The sequence below is a fragment of the Dromaius novaehollandiae genome, chromosome 25 (genome assembly GCF_036370855.1).
Source record: "Dromaius novaehollandiae isolate bDroNov1 chromosome 25, bDroNov1.hap1, whole genome shotgun sequence".
Lineage (NCBI taxonomy): Eukaryota > Metazoa > Chordata > Aves > Casuariiformes > Dromaiidae > Dromaius > Dromaius novaehollandiae.
This window is the reverse complement of record NC_088122.1, coordinates 1,502,574-1,518,365: the sequence shown is the minus strand read 5'-3', so window position 1 is coordinate 1,518,365 and position 15,792 is coordinate 1,502,574. Positions and strand designations below refer to the sequence as shown.

The following is a 15,792-nucleotide window of genomic DNA, read 5'->3' as shown; positions in this document are numbered from 1 at the left end:
CCGGAGCCCTTCCGCTCCTTGGGGGCACTCAGACTCCTTCCATAGGCACTTAGCAGCTCACTTGCATATTGTCAATAGTAGAAAAGAGTAGAGGAAGAATAAAGAAAGTTATAATCCTCTAAATTCTGCAAATTTATTATACAGTATCAAACATGGAATAGTTTAAAAATAAAGGCAAAAATCCAGCGGCCATGACATTCGACTAACAGTGTATTTACAGTTACTCCACGACAGCAGCCCTTCTGCCAACATGCAGTTTTCAGGAAAAACCTTCTCCCAGTCCCAAAAGACAGTATTTTTGCAAAAGAGGAAAAGTCAAATTGCAAAGACAGGTTGCAAGTAACGCAGACTCACAGGCTTAACACTGCATTGTGAAAATCAGCCTGGGATTGTGTGTTCTGAACAGACCGTAGGAGTCAGAAAAGCAATTGCAGATGACTTAGAAGGATCCGACCCACACTCAGACATTCAGCTATGATGTGGAACTGGTCAAAGGGAGGGTAGTTTAGCTAAAAAAAAGAAAAAACAGTAAAGCCTATTCATGGCACACGCCGTGCTCTGATTAATAAGAAATGAATGCATTTGGAAATCCAGTCCGACTGTACCACAGACAATGCAGTGACTCAGCTCTGATCATCCATTCAGATTCCACGCTATTTCTTACAATAATTGATTAGTCACTGCTCGCTTTCCATCTCGATGTCTCTGTAATCCCCCCGAGCCATTGTTACAGAACTAAACGGCTAGTCCCGCTTTCCACCAGCTGCGCTAGCATGTTCCACCGGATACACGGCCACTAGTCCTGACCATCTCGCTCACTTCTACACTTCCACGTACATGCTGCTCATCAAAGCAGGGAAGAGCATTCGACCAGTTATACTGTTCGGCATCTTCTCCCTCAGAAAAGCACCGTGTGTTTAATGGCAACACACCATGAATTACAGCACTGCAGTTCCTGAAGAGCTAACAGGGATGAGCTGTCCTTGTTTATGAAGCTGCTAGCAGTGAGGATGCCAGTGCAACGCTACTGCTAGTCTGCTAGCCAAGTGAAGTTTGCTTTGGTCACGAAAACGAAGACATTAAAAACAGAGTTAGAGCAAGCAGAGCACAAACTACCATCCTCATTGTGCACAAGGCAGCTTCGCTTTCCCGCAGCGCCGGCTGGCTGAGGAACAAGGGCTGCCTCTCACCTCTGAATGCTGGCCGAGGAGCTGTTTAGTGGAAGGAACAAGAAAACAGCTGACGATCTGTGGAAAACCTTGTCTGCAACTGCAGCCTATTCCGCACTGAACACTGGTCCATAGATGTGCGTGCTTACCTCATGTCACCCAAGCGATTCAGCCAGCCGCCTCCCACGTTAGAAAACACTGAAATAGGGTACAGCTTTGACAGTGCTGCCCTTTAATCTTACTACCTGAATACCTACTTGCAGGTTTACATCAGTAAAACAAACTCCACCATAAAAGGTTAAAGCCACGCAAACTCCTCAGAAAGCATTAAGAACACCAGTAAAACATTTTTTTATTCCTAGAACAACCTAACACTAAAATCACACGTGATGAGTCTTAGTTCTTCATATCTGGGGACACTCTAGGAAAGCTTTTCTTTTTTTTTTTTTTTTTTTTTTAAAACACTCAGTGTTAAAGAGAATTTGAAAGCTGATATTTTATTCCCATGTTTCAGTTACAAAATTGCTCTTCCCCACCAAGCTTTTATTTTCAGTGTCTACGAAAATTTTTTTTCCAGAAGTTGAAACAAGAAAATGAGATTCTAGAAGTCCTACTGCCACTCTAACATTAAACTCTCAAGAAGACACACGCCTTTTACATAAAACATAACTCAGTAGCCATGGAGAACACTGCACGCATTTCAAGCAGGCTATCTGCTCTCGGATGAGCAATACAGGCCAAGAGGCATGCCATTTAGTACAGCTCAGATGCAGCCATTAGACCCACAAGTAAACTGGCAAGTGGCATAGTCAGTCCACCTGGACAGGCCGCTTACTCAGCCTTTTCAAATAATAACTGGCAGTAAACATCCTAGAGGAGCTGTTAGATGAGATCCCAGGACTGCATTCTCCGCTGTCAGGGGACATACATTTGTGAACCAGCAGAAGAGAAACCTTAATGCACAGTCAGCACAGCGTGAAGGTCAGTCTGTGCTCAGCTCATGATGCAATACCCCCTTCCAGGGGCACTGACCAGCACATCCTCCACACTTCTCCCCAAAATACCCTCAGCTGCTCCCAGGTATATTCGACCCTCTCTTAAGAAAGGATTTCCCACCGTTTGTTATACTTCAAAAGATGTGATGCAAAACCTGACACAGCCAGATCAGCTAGAATCCCTCTAGCCACGCTCGCTAAGTCGCACAATTCCCCTGCTGCCAGGCTGACATCATTAACCCAGAAAAGCAAGTTAGCTTTCCTATTATACATATGCAAGTGGAAATCTTAAAAACAGAAAAAAATGAAGTTAGTGGCATATAAACAACACAGGAAATGGTAAGTGATAATACAGCTGATAGCTACAGTGTTTAAAACAAACAAAAAAAATTTCAAGACTTCTGCTTGGTCTTTGCCCTTAAGGCAAAGCGTCAAGGCGCTTACCAAAAAAAAAAAAAAGCTTTGGAATTATACCTACTATATCTATCTAGTATAAAGTGAAAAATTTAAGATAATGTCCAGCATGTTCAACAATTTGCCTTATAGAAAACAGTCCAAATATTAACTGAATTGCTGCATAAGGCACACACTGGAGAGGGGAGGAAACCCGTTTTCCAGTCAATCATACTCCAAAGCAAGCTGTACAGCTCCATGTCAATGGCCTTCAAAAAAACCCCCAAACAACTACACACACGTGGAGTTCACTAAACAGCTTGGCACACATACCCCATTCTCACCAGGGAGAGGATAACAGAAAACAGCATTCAGGTTAACTTTACACTTCAGATTCATCACAACCTGGCTCAGCAACTAGCTCTGAAAACCATCATTGGGACACAAATCCCCAACACCATAAATACATATAGCCATGCCAGGTGAGAACTGGTCATCACTGAACCTGCCCGAGTCCCATTTCACTATTCATGGGATTTTCTCTTACCCTCCTGATGCTTCACGTCCCTTCTAGGCTAAGAAAACACTTAAAAAAAACCCAACACACACGCACACAGATCTAACACATCTAAGTGGTTCTAAAAGCCTGTTCTCTTGTAGTGAAATGCACCTAAAAATTTCTCAACTATTCCTGTGGTTAAGAGTTTAAACAAATGGCAGCCTAGGTCCAAGCCTCGTCACAGCCGTAAGCAGACGGGGGAGTTGGGTGGCTCCCTTCTTCCCCTCTCAATCCGGATTTTCACACCATTGCTGCAGATCACTATTCTTTGTAGCACAATGTAGTTTCAGGGCTGTTTCCTTGTCAAACGCTTTTGCACATGCCTGCAAACTCCGTAAGTTTCGGTAACAGGACTTCACAGCTTGCCAGCTTCACACAAAAACAAATCTTCCAACCTGCCGCATTTTTTCCCCTGTGTTTACTACCACCGAATCACAGCATAAATCCGTTTGGAAGAAACCCCAGGAGGTCACCTCCAGCCTCCTGCGCAAAGTGGGGTCAATACTGAATTCAGACCAGGTTGCTCAGGGCCTTGACCATGATGGTCTCAAAAACTTCCACAGACAGAAACAGGAAACAGCTTGAAAGCTGAACATGCTAATGTTATCTGAGTATTTAGATAAAATAAAGTAACTCAGCAAGCTTCAAGAGTCAACCATCAATGCAAACAAACACAGACTTTACTGCTCAGATGCAATTACCTATGAATTCACAGCTATGAGGTCAGAACATGTTCTAAAAAAAAAAAATCTATCTTTTCTTTCAAACTTTTTCCTTTTCCAATTCTTTTGTGTGAGGAGCTTTTTCATTATTCCTCCTCTAAAAGAAGAGAGTCATATGATATCAAGAAATAAGCTAAGCAGAACTTTACTTTTCCTGCAAGTCAGTCACAAGTGTACTTTTATGTCAGAGAAAGGCAGTGACTAACTTCCTAGTATACTAAAGTTACCCAGCATACACCTAATTGCTCTCAGTGGGCACAAGCTCTAGTGGTGTGTAGCATAGGAGCACTTCACCTGGCAGGACAGATGCCTATTAACAAGATAGTCTGCTGTAAAGGGCTGTTCCTGGAAGGACTCGCCCTCCTCTGATATCAAAGAAACACATTTCTGCTGCTTTGACTTTAGACAAAAGATACACTATTCAACTAAAATACTTATCTCTGACAAGCATCTCAAATTTTCATTAAAAAACCTAAACCTTTAGTATACATTGAGAACAGAAACAATAAAAATACCACTATGCAGACATATACAAAAAACCCCTAAGGGTCACTAAATTTCAGTCACTTTGTAACAAGAGAATCAGAAGTTAGAGGAGCTAGGTATTATACAAACAGTCCGGTCAGCAAAGATCCACGGTTTTTGTTTTTTGTTTCCTTTTTTAAATGCACTAAGGCACCAGGAAGTCAGAGTTAGGCAAGTAAGATCTTCCATGTAACATTCAAATCTGATACACTTACCATGTATTAAACAGCTGTGGATATAGGATCAAAGTGCAATAGCTTGAGGATAGCACTCTTGAGCCAGTAGCAGCATGGAAAGTAGGTTGGAGAATGAAGGAGGGAAGAAGGGAGCTTTCACTTTAAATTGGATAGGGTGTAAAAAGATCCAAACTGTTTGCACACAGCCACCAATGCAAAAAAAACCCTACGATTTGATACTTAAACTTGCATCCCTTCAAAAACTTGTTTCTCCATCATTTCAAAACAACTTTTGGGAGAGGAAAAACACCCAACTTTTTTCTTGTACCTACTAAAAATATTTGAAATATAGCAAAGGCTCCTGTAACCAGCAAGATCATTTTTAAAGACACAGAGGGAACAAAGACGGGGGTTTACAACAGGAAGGAACTGCCAACTCTCTTTAATAGTACATCACTCTGTCTAGCAGAGAAGTCAGCAAAGCTCAAACCTTGCCATATTAGCCAAGAATTATACAGCATTTTACAACTTTAAAGCACTGTACAAACATTAGTCTGCAAGGCTGCAGCTCTCAAACTTTGCTAAACACACAGATTGGTCACACTTTACCACCAGCTATATGTCCATTTCCTCTTTTGGTGTCTTACAGTTCTTCACAGGATTCTTCGATTTCAACTTTAAGTACATCCTTGTGAAACTGGATGCTAACAAGGTATCTTCAGTTAACATCTTGCATTTTGCACAAAAGCACTTTTTGACAGCGTAACTCTGGGAGGAGTCCTCTTGCAAACGCCAGTGATTTACAAAGAAATCTAAGTATTTTTATCTTCAAAGGTGGCATTTTCAATGACATCCCTATAATTTGGAGGTTACTGCCACAGCAAAAAGGTAACTTTTGAGGCAGAAGGTCTAAACTATTCAGTGTTAACTTTAAGTTAAATTCACTCGCTATATGAGAAACTTGGTGCCTAATGCAAGTTTAAAACACAGCATGAGCTGTGCCCTGCTCTTCCCAAAGTTCTGCCTCATAACATATAGTTGTCAGCAACAGTCTATCTCCCTTCATATTCTCTTTGCCCCCAAACCTAAACACGTGGTGTCCACTGGTTGGAAGGGAACGTTGTGGAGAAGGGGATAATAGAAACCCTGTCCTCAAAGCTTTTGGCCACTGCAGTCACTCAGAACTAGGTTTATCCAGGATTTCTAGAAAAACATTCGTGCGATTTCTTGAATCGGTGTTTAGGATTTGTGAATGAGGAAAAAACACAACTATAAATGCGACAATTGAAACTAACACAGCGTGAAGTCAGCTTCTTACATTAAAGCAGACAAGACATCATTACTAAGCTACACCTTTCCTGTCCCCTTCAGGTGATGATGCTCATTTCCTTTTAGTCTCTTAACTTCTGAATCCACCTAGATGACTTGTGGGTGTCTATTTTGGCTCTTACTGAAGAGTCACTGAAGGGTTACAGGCAACAGGCACTGAACTGTCACAGTCCAAAAGAGATTGGTCTTTAACAGCGACCACGGAAGCTCACATTTTGATCAACTCTAAGTCCTGGATCCATTCCGGACATGCTGACATCGCAGGAAAACACAGCGTACCATTATTCATAGCCGGCAGTCGAGACAGAGAACTAGATCTAGTCGCCCAGGTGCTCCCAGACTTATCCAGCCAAGTGCTGACTGCAGAGTGCCTACCCAACTCCATTCCATCAGCTGTTGCTTAAATACACTGTTGATCAAATACTCAGGATAGGATAAAAGTATCCTTTTATTCCAATGGAGAAGTTGCACATATCAGTCCGTTCAAGACCAAAAGACTGTTAGAATTTAAGAGAAACAAAAGCAACACACCTTTCACTTGAATTCTCCATGACCACTGATGCATGTGATAACGTATGCTGCCAAACAACTGTGGCCCTTACAGAACAGGCCAAAAGAATACAACTGATATATCAAGTTGACAACACTAAAATCAACATAATCCTAAATGACACCCATGATTTTTTTAGTGCAGTGCCAGTTTCAGAATACTTGAGAAAGATAGAGGCCCCGCACTTATGGCTGGACTGGGCACATCCAGAGAAGAGCTAACCACGGTAATATATCAATGGGAACATGAATCAGAAAGCCTATACCACTGAAGGGTTCTGCAGTAACCCACATCTCTTACCCAGGCTTCCACGGCTAGATGTGGTTGATTAGGTATCAGATTTAACAAAATCTGTAAAAGTGACAGTGTATGTTTTTAGAAAGGAGGAACTAAGGTTATACTACATCATTTACTGAATTGTTCCACCATTGCTTTGTAAGTTTTACGGCATAAATAAAAAAAACAGAGAAAAAAAATAAATAGATTGGCTCCTATGAAGTCTGAAGTGGTTTGGGCTGCATAGTGGAGAGGTGAGAGATGGGGGCAAGGGGCAAAATTTACACACTTTGAGACAAAACAGGAAGCGCCTGCAAAGTAGTAGAGGAGAAAGCCAAGAGTTTAAGTGTCCTCATTCATATCCTGGCTGTCTGTCCGAGCGATTTTCCGTGGAGGTGCCGAATTCTCACCTTCTATTTCCACTTGCTCTTGATCTCGCTTCTTTGCTGCATTCTGTTTGGACAGAGAAAGCTACAGTGAAACTCTCTGAAGCACTACATTCTAGTGGGAGCTAGCATCAGCGTAACAATTTTTTCTTTCCAAATCTTTGGGAGGGAATATAGTTCTGTGATGAACTAGTAGATGCACTCAAGCGAACACTAAAGAGGATTTTGCCCACAGCTGAAATGTGCTCCTTCTAGATTGTTCTTCAAATTCGAGGGTGGGGCTGAAAGGCAAATCATTGTTCTCAGCATCTTTTATTTATAGATCTCAAGTACTTTATAAACATGAGTAAGATACACTTTCTTTCCTGCTGCTCTGATTCAGTCTCTCAACTTATCTAAATCTCCAAAGGCTTTCTGTCACATACAGATAGCTTCTTTTCGGCTTCAAGGTTCCTTATAATTTTTCACCTCTCCATATTCTTCAACTGTTTCTTCACCCCATTCCAGAGCCATGTTTCAGAGTACTCACAGCCCAGGTATCCTAGCTTCCTAGTCTTAAATGCTAGCTACTAGATTGCACTCCAGCTTATTTGTATGTTCCTCAAATGGGAATTCTGACTTCGTATCCAAGCTACTTACACAGCTCATTAATGTATTCACATTTCTCACAAGCTCACACGTCTTCTCTTAACAGTCCTGGGAGGTAAAAAGAGCTTCACCCTAGCAGACAGCTGAGGCACAGGGAGACTAATTTGCCCAGGTCACAAAGGGAGCCTGCAGCAAGTTAGAAATGCAACCAAGGTCTCCCAAGTTCTAGACTGAACACTAAGTTGCTGCCCCTTAAATTGAAGCAGAAGGAAAAAAAAAGAAAAAGAAAAGAAAAAAAAAGGTGGTGTGCAGAGAGAGCAAGCTTCCTTGCACATCTTTTGATGAAGTGCAGTTTGCAAGGACTGGGTCACTTTAATCATCAATATCTTGATTACAATCAATATGCAGCTCAAGTAGTCACAATCAGCAAATCAAGGCAAAACGTTAGTATTAAGAAAACACAACCATACCTTTTTGTCCCACTGCTGATGTAAATAACGCAAAAGTATATTTGTCTTTTCTGTTACTATGACTGCCAAAGAAAAAAAAGAGAGAAACACGTTGAAGTCATTTTAAAGACAACTTTTAAAACTGCAATAATCGCATCACTATTTCACATGCTATAGCCTGGTCTCTTCTCAACAGAAGGTCAATATGCAGAAACAACTATCAATTGATAAGGTCAGGAGGGAAAAAGACAAAAACCAATAACCAGATATACACTGCTAGTCATTATGAGAACAGTTCAGTAACATTACCTGGTCTGACGTTTAAAATAACTGAAATTACAGGTACATCAGATTTTTAATATTAGAACAGAGCAAAGTTTAAAAAACCTCAAACTTACTTTGTTCAGATGGATATTCTCTTGTGGGAAGATATACCGACGGTCTTCTGTTCTATAGAAGAATTAGAATAATTACAGACCAAAGACAGGGAAAGAATATTTTTTAACCCAAACTTAGCTAAGCCAGCCAAAAGGCCCCATTAACCACAACTACAAATGCATTGTGATATTCTGTCCTGTTACACAATACCGTGAAGCTTCAGTCTTTTTCATATGATAAAAAAAAAAAAAAGCCCATTCATCATGTTTTTCAGGGCACAAGACTATTGCTAAACTAAAGAATTACATAGAAAGGAAAGAAAACACCACAGATTTGGCTTGGCTGACATGATGATGTATCCCTCACCAAAGCAGGCAGGAAGTATCCTTTGCCAATCTCAACTTACGAACTACCAGCTATATGCACACATTTTTGAAGGAACAAAACATTCATTTAAGTCTGTTTCACTCTAGCATCTTCTGAGCTGTGCAAAAAAACCTATTCCCAAAGCACAAAGAGGTTACAGATAACATACAATACTTACTGATGCTTTACATACAGAGTCCGCATGAAATCTACTGAAGTTGCTTTTGTTGTAGACTGGTAATCCTTTCAAAAAATCTGCCTAAAAAAGAGACAGAGTACAAACAGAGATGTAAGGGAAAAAGGAAAGAGTGATATTCTGGTTGTCTGCTTTGTGCTGATTCTCAAAGGAGCTGAACAGGTCATTAAGTTAAGTAACTGCAGGATTTGGAATAATATTGCCAGGTTCTATCTAGTGAGATAGTTGGCTACTGAAAAACCCCCAAAACTGTTTTTGTAAAGTAGGCAAATCCACAGCTTCTGCATTTGGCTCATTATTTATACTCCACAAGTTCAGTAATTCAGTAAGAGAGCTGTTAATTAAATCTCTTTTAACATAAAAGATGCAAGTCATAAAAGACAGACACCTCTCCAATAGGTTGAGCTCTGAAACAAGGAAGATCTGCTGATACAAACACCACAGACGTAGAACACCAGAAATTACTGCAACTAACCAGTACAAATCATGACATCACATGACAAACTCTGCCACAGCCACACCGATGACTGAAATCCTGTAATATGACCCAGTATCAAACTAGTTGTTCTTTTGTTTTCCAAGTCAACACTCTTTGTCATGGACCCAGAATGATTCTACAAAGCAATAAAAGTCTACATGGCCTCAAAAGCCTGACCACATACTTATCAGCTTTGTCCAACTTTTTTTGCAGGATAAAACCCTATGTGCCCCAGTGGCTACCAGTACAACAAAGAAATCCCAAGTTTTGATGGAAGTCTGGTTAGATCCCCACCCAGCAAAATGGGTAGAATGCATATGTCAGCAGAGCTATTTGCTAAAGAGCAGCAGGAACCCTGCTGAGCTCTCTCAGTTTAATTAAGACATACCAGCATGAAACAGAAAGTTCCTTCTTGAAAGCAAAAACGGAAGGTGGGAGGAGAACATTATGGGATCATCAGAACACCAGGCTTAAACATGTATTGGAGTCTCTTTACTCACAGTAGAGGCAAACAAAGAAAGATGCCCAGCAGTGTAATGGGCAATAAATGTAACATGTACCTGTGTGATAAGCAGAAGAGAGAGAAACAGGCCCTGAGACAGTCCTCCTAACTCCATAGATCAACTACCTGTATTGCAACACTTGCTTAAAGATTCAAAGCCTGTTATATTAAACGCTAACGGATTCAAATCCAAGAAATAAATCATCCTGTTTATAAGTGATTTTAAAAGGACAGTAAAGCAACAGAAGCTGTTTAATTTCAGTGTTAGAAGCAACAAATAAATAGACACTATTGCTGTAAAACTGCTATGTTGGAAGACATTTTCTTCATTTAAATAGAAGCCATAATTTTCATTAACGCTGATCTTAATTCAAAACAAAGAGCTATGATTAGCCAAACCAGAAAAATATTATTCACACTTTTGTTCTTAAAAAGAAATCTACTGACATTCTAGTTTCCATGTTCAACCCTTCTCATACGTCTACTTTTAGGAATAACCTCATTAAAACAGTAGACTTATATTCACAGAGCCAACTGCAAATTTCTCCTGCCCATCTTATCCCTACCGGGAACAACGCTGTTTGCTTTCTCCCTTTGTCTTCACTGTCTTCTTATATTGCCAGTTCTCCAGGACAGAGTCCATTGCTCACTCATCTGTGTAACACACACACCACTGCTGAGCCAAGAAATTAAGGTAGGATCTCCTGGCTCTGCTGTAACAGAAACATTTATTTTCCGATTGTGCTGTGCTCCCAGCACACTGGTTCCCATGCCTTCTCAGACAGGCTTATCTGTTTATCTGTTTTCATTCACATCCGTTGTTGGCACCAACTAGAGAATGCATACACTACCTGAAGACTCCTAGGCTGAGAAGGATGGGGAACCTTTTAGCGACACTTAAAGGCACAGTCAGCCAGAGTTCTTGCCACCTAGCACAGATTTAAGAATCACTAATTATATTTATCGCTCTGTTTGGGAGGACTAAGGATATTCAAAAATATCCCATTACATTTCAAAGCATCTTGCTTTTCTCTCGCATTAAATTTGCGGGCTTTTATGACAAAGTTATCTGCACCGCTACACTAGACCAATCCAGAAACAGACAGACACAGGCCCTTGATTTCTTTTATTACAGTAAAACAGCTGACAACTGTTTGGTTTTATTTTCACTTGTAAGAATGGAAAATAACTGCTCTTATTTATGAGCACACTGCTTCAAATACCTTTTTAATAAGCTAGAGCTCACCTCAAGCTCCGCACACACACTCTACGCTATTCCCCATTTTCTGTCTGGCAATTTGGTCCAGCAAACCCCATGTTTCACCCGAAAGAGGCTGGATGAGCTGGATCATGGTTCTCATTGGGGATTCTGCATACAACATACTCTTGCAGCAGAGTGAGTTATATCCAGTAAAGTGCAAAAATGCTATGAATTTTTTTTTTTTAAGTTAAAATGCATTTTAAAGGGGAATGTGGGGCTTTTTTCCTCCTCTTTCCAATGTAAACAACTAAAGCAAGATGTATACCGGATAAATACAGACTCACAAGCAGGAAGGTTACTAGTCACTCGCACCTCACACAACACCTGGATACTTTAACTATGATGGGAACGGTAAGAGTGTCCCTGCTTCTTGGCCACCACCTTGCCCTTTTTCAGGCCAGAAGTCACTTGAGTGAATCAGTTCCAGCACCACCAGCAGCAGCACATACTGATAAGTCACAACTCAGCAAGGAGCAGAAAAACAACAGTGATACTAAAAGAATGACCAGGCATGCTGAAATGATCCAGTTCAGACTTCAGTCAACACCTTAAGAACTCATCATCAGTTCACCTGAAGATTCTTTGCTGTTAAGGACACAGATGTCACTGATAGTCTTGTTGCAGAAGTATACATTTCGGCATACTTATCTGATGATAAGATCTCAGAGATTATGAAAAGGTACCCTCAGGGGAATTGCCAGAAGTCATACACCTGGATATTCAGAATTAGACAACACTTGACGTGAACAGGATCCTTATCTGCTGCAAGGGCACAAGACAAATAAGACGCAGGAGGTCACTGCCATGTTTACACAGCTATCACAAGACGTACCAAGTAATGCCTCCAATACAACGTTACAGGAGGAAACATCCCCTCTGTCTGCTTTCTGCTATTCTTTAACTAAAGCAAGAGTTCCCAGGCCAGACTAGCAAAGCCGACGCTGCGCTCTATGCGGAATGAACAGAAACAGCTCCCAAAACCGAGTAGTTGCCCCATTTCCTCTGGGGAAAAGCAAACCCCAAGAACAACAAAACCAATGCGATTAAGCAACCTCAGAAGGCAATACAGGTTCCATCTATGATTTAGGAAGGGAGGTTCAGACAAGATACAGTTACCGCTCCTGTGTCAACAAGAGCACTCGGACTGTCCTCATCTATAAACAGAGATGGAAAAACACATATCTGTCTGTCCCACTCTCAGCCTCCAAAAGGATTTGCAGCAATAACGCTCAGAGACACGAGGCCTGGAGCACAGATGCTGAAAGCAGGGCTCTGTCCCAGCATGATGCATGTATGTGTGGGTGTGAGTTAGAGGAAAACCATGAAACAAGCCCAAGAACAGCCACCGAAGCCTTCAGCCACAGTATGCCTGTACAAGGAGACCACAGAGAACACCGCTGTATCCCCCACTAGTTACTAAGCTTGCGGAGTGGCAAGACGAAAACTCTCTTCCTCCAAAAACGATTACGTCACTACAAGAAGGGAGAGAGACAGGAACCCCCTTGGCTATGACAGCCACTGCCAAACTCTCAGGCAGCAAACCCAACACCAACCGCTATCTAAGGGACACAAAAAGGCCTGATGAGCACCCCCATTCCACGCTCCAGCCCAAGGGATGGGGAAAACGACCTGCACTTGGGGGGTGCCCCAATTCCCCCCTTCTGCCCTCCAGCCTTTGGGGTGGAAAAAACACCCCACATCCTGGGAGAGCAGTAGCCCCCGCCGTGGGGCACTCCAACCTCGATGGCAGGGCACACGCCCCACACCTAGGGGTGCCCTAGCCTCCCTCCAGCCCTGCAGCCTTGGGTGGGGACACCCACATCCTAGGGTGCCCCAGCCCCCCTCAGCACCCATCTTGTGGGGTGGGGAACCCCCCCACACTTCGGGGTCCCCCAGCCCCACGCAAACCCCCACCCCCGGGGGTGGGGAACCCCCCCTCCTCTGCGTGGCCCCTCCCCACACAAACCCCCACCCCTGGGGATGGGGAACCCCCCCTCACCTCAGGATGCCCCCTCCCCACACAAACCGCCACCCCTGGCGGTGGGGAACCACCCCCCCTGCTCCGGGCAGCCCCGGCCCCACACAAACCGCCACCCCTGGCGGTGGGGAACCCCCCCTCCCCCGGGTGCCCCCTCCCCACACAAACCGCCACCCCGGGGGTGGGGAACCCCACCCCCCACCCCGGGCAGCCCCGGCCCCACACAAACCGCCCCCCCCGGGGGTGGGGAACCCCTCCCGCCCCGGGCAGCCCAGCCGCCCCGCGCCCCTCAGGCCGTGCTCCGCCGGGGCCCCGAGCGGGGACGCCGGCGGGTGCGGGCCCTACAGCCCCGGAGGCGGCCGCGGCCCCCCCGCCCCAGGCTGGGTGGGGCTGCGGAGCCGCGGCAGGGTGCGGCCGGCGGGGCCGGCACGGCGGGGCCCCCCCCGCCCCGGGCTCCCCTCAGGGCGCCGGGGCGGGTGTGGGGGGGCGCCGCCATTTCGGGGCGGGGGACGCGAGGCACCTACCATCTTCGCCGCCGCCAGTCGTGAGGAGCCGTCCCTCCCCCTGCCGCCGCGCCTCAACCCACCGCCGCCCCTCGCGGCCCGCCCCGCCGCCACCGCCCGCGCGCGCCCATTGGCCCGCGTCACCACAGACCGGCGGCCTATTGGGCGCCCTGCCCGTCACTCAGCGCGGCCCCAAGGAGAGTGGGGTTAGGTTGAGGCAGGAAATGCCCGTTCCAAAACGGGGGGGGGGAGGAGGGTAATGGCGGCAGGACCCGGATGTGCGGCCGCCCGCGGGGCGCCCTGGGAGCTGTAGTCCTGGCCGCGGGCCCTGCCCGCCCGCCTTTCCCCGCCCTCGTTAGGGAAGGCGTTGTTAATTGCGCGGTAGGAATAAGGCAGTTAATTAGCACCACTGAGAACGCAGAGAGGCCAGGAGAAAGCAAATCAGAGACAATTAGCAGTGTATTATCAGCATGACCACCAGCCCCACGCTGGGCAAGGCCGAGCTCATGAACTGCCTGTAATAATTTGCTAATGAGTGTTCAGCCTTTCTCCCCCCAGTCCAGACACACCCCTCTGCTCCAGGCCACCCAGCCCAGCTGCGCAGCCCCCACTCCATCCCCCTGCTACCTCAGGAACGGCACGTATGTGGCTACACATGTGCCAGCCCCCCAAACACACCGACACCATCTGCTCAGGCAGACCAAGCTGCAGGACCAGGCCCAAAACCAGCAGCTAAGAAAGAAAAGGCTAGCGGTCCTGTTCGCGTGACAGCAGCCAGGTATTCTCCCTGTCCAAATCCCGTAAAGCACCTCACAGGGATAAAGCAGTGCACAAAGAGGCGCCGTCAGCTTGGCAGATGTAAACGGAAGAGTTCCCCCTACCGTCAAAACCAATCCCACACTTGTGTCAGCCTTTAGGTTTGTTTTCTAGCAGTTGTGCTTCTACCTCTGAGAAAACGGGTGAACAAGCCAGTTTTCTTCTCCCCATTGCACTCTCCCCCTTGCGTTCTCCCCAGCACACTGTTCATTAACAGTGCATTAACAATTAGCGCAGCACAAGGTTCAATTTTAATTACAGCTCATGTTTTCACAAGTTTATCTTAAAATCATGCTTACAAGTTACAATAATTTTACAATTAAAAAGCAGCCACTAAACAAAGCCCTTGAAGGCCATCCTCAGCTGGTGCAACTCCTCATGCACTCCTAACACGACAGAAGCAGTCGGTTGCTGCTGCTCCTCACAGTCTTCCTCGGCGCAAATCCGCAGGCTGGCTCTGGACTGGGGCAGTTGTAGGGCTTGATCCTGACATATTCCACGTCACAGAGGCCTCGCAGCCAGAGCGCTCAGTGGCTCAGAGACCTCCTGCCTTTCAGCATGCGCCGGAGAATAACCTCGATTCCGGCTGGTGTGCTGATACGCTTGATCCAGCCGTGGGTCCGCTTGCGTTTGCGATTGTTTGGCTGATACTCGTTGCCACGCGCCTTCGTGCGTATCTGCTGGTGGTTCCAGGAGGACACCGGGCCAGCAAGGCCTGGGCAGACACCTGCAGGCTTCAAGGAGAAACTGCTTCTTAGAGGCTTCTCCAGCGAATTTGAGAGGCTTGAAATAGTCCGGAGATTAAAAGGACAAACTGCAGTCTGCTGCAGAAGAAAAAGTCTTTGGAAAAAGAGAAAAATAAGAAAGTTAAAAGATGCCACAACAGTGTCCTAGAGTTTGGAAACCCAACACAGCAGAGCAGGTGTCAGCGCCTTTAGCCTGACAACACAACCCACAGCAAGAGGCAACTGAGGGCCTTTGCCACAGCAGCGAGCACAAAGCTGACCCCGCTGTCATGGCGAGCCCCGAGGGGCCCGGGCACCGTGCCAGGTCGGCCAGCCCCCCTCCTCAGACCCCCCCCCAACCCCTCGTTATCCCGCCCCGGGGGCGGTGCAAGAGGCACCCTCCGACCGCTTCACGGACGCTGCGGAGGCAGCGGCCGCCGTTACCTGCCGCCGGCGGCCCGGGACCAGAGGC

General features: G+C 45.5%; 1 protein-coding gene across 1 annotated transcript; it reads right to left on the bottom strand.

Annotated features, from left to right (window-relative positions):
* Window positions 1-114: 114 nt before the first annotated feature.
* On the bottom strand, window positions 115-13,915 carry DDA1 (DET1 and DDB1 associated 1). Its single transcript, XM_064497510.1, has 5 exons — window positions 13,801-13,915; window positions 9,040-9,120; window positions 8,516-8,567; window positions 8,139-8,200; window positions 115-7,147 (listed from the first exon to the last, which is right to left on the bottom strand). The coding sequence occupies exons 1-5, from the start codon at window positions 13,801-13,803 to the stop codon at window positions 7,037-7,039; spliced, it is 309 nt and encodes a 102-aa protein (XP_064353580.1). The 5' UTR covers window positions 13,804-13,915; the 3' UTR covers window positions 115-7,036.
* Window positions 13,916-15,792: the final 1,877 nt, after the last annotated feature.

Coding starts and splice junctions, on each gene's coding strand:
- DDA1 (XM_064497510.1), bottom strand. Junction 8,568..9,039: donor ACTCTGTATGTAAAGCATCA/GTAAGTATTGTA, acceptor ATTCTTCTATAG/AACAGAAGACCGTCGGTATA. Junction 7,148..8,138: donor ATCAGCAGTGGGACAAAAAG/GTATGGTTGTGT, acceptor CTGTCCAAACAG/AATGCAGCAAAGAAGCGAGA.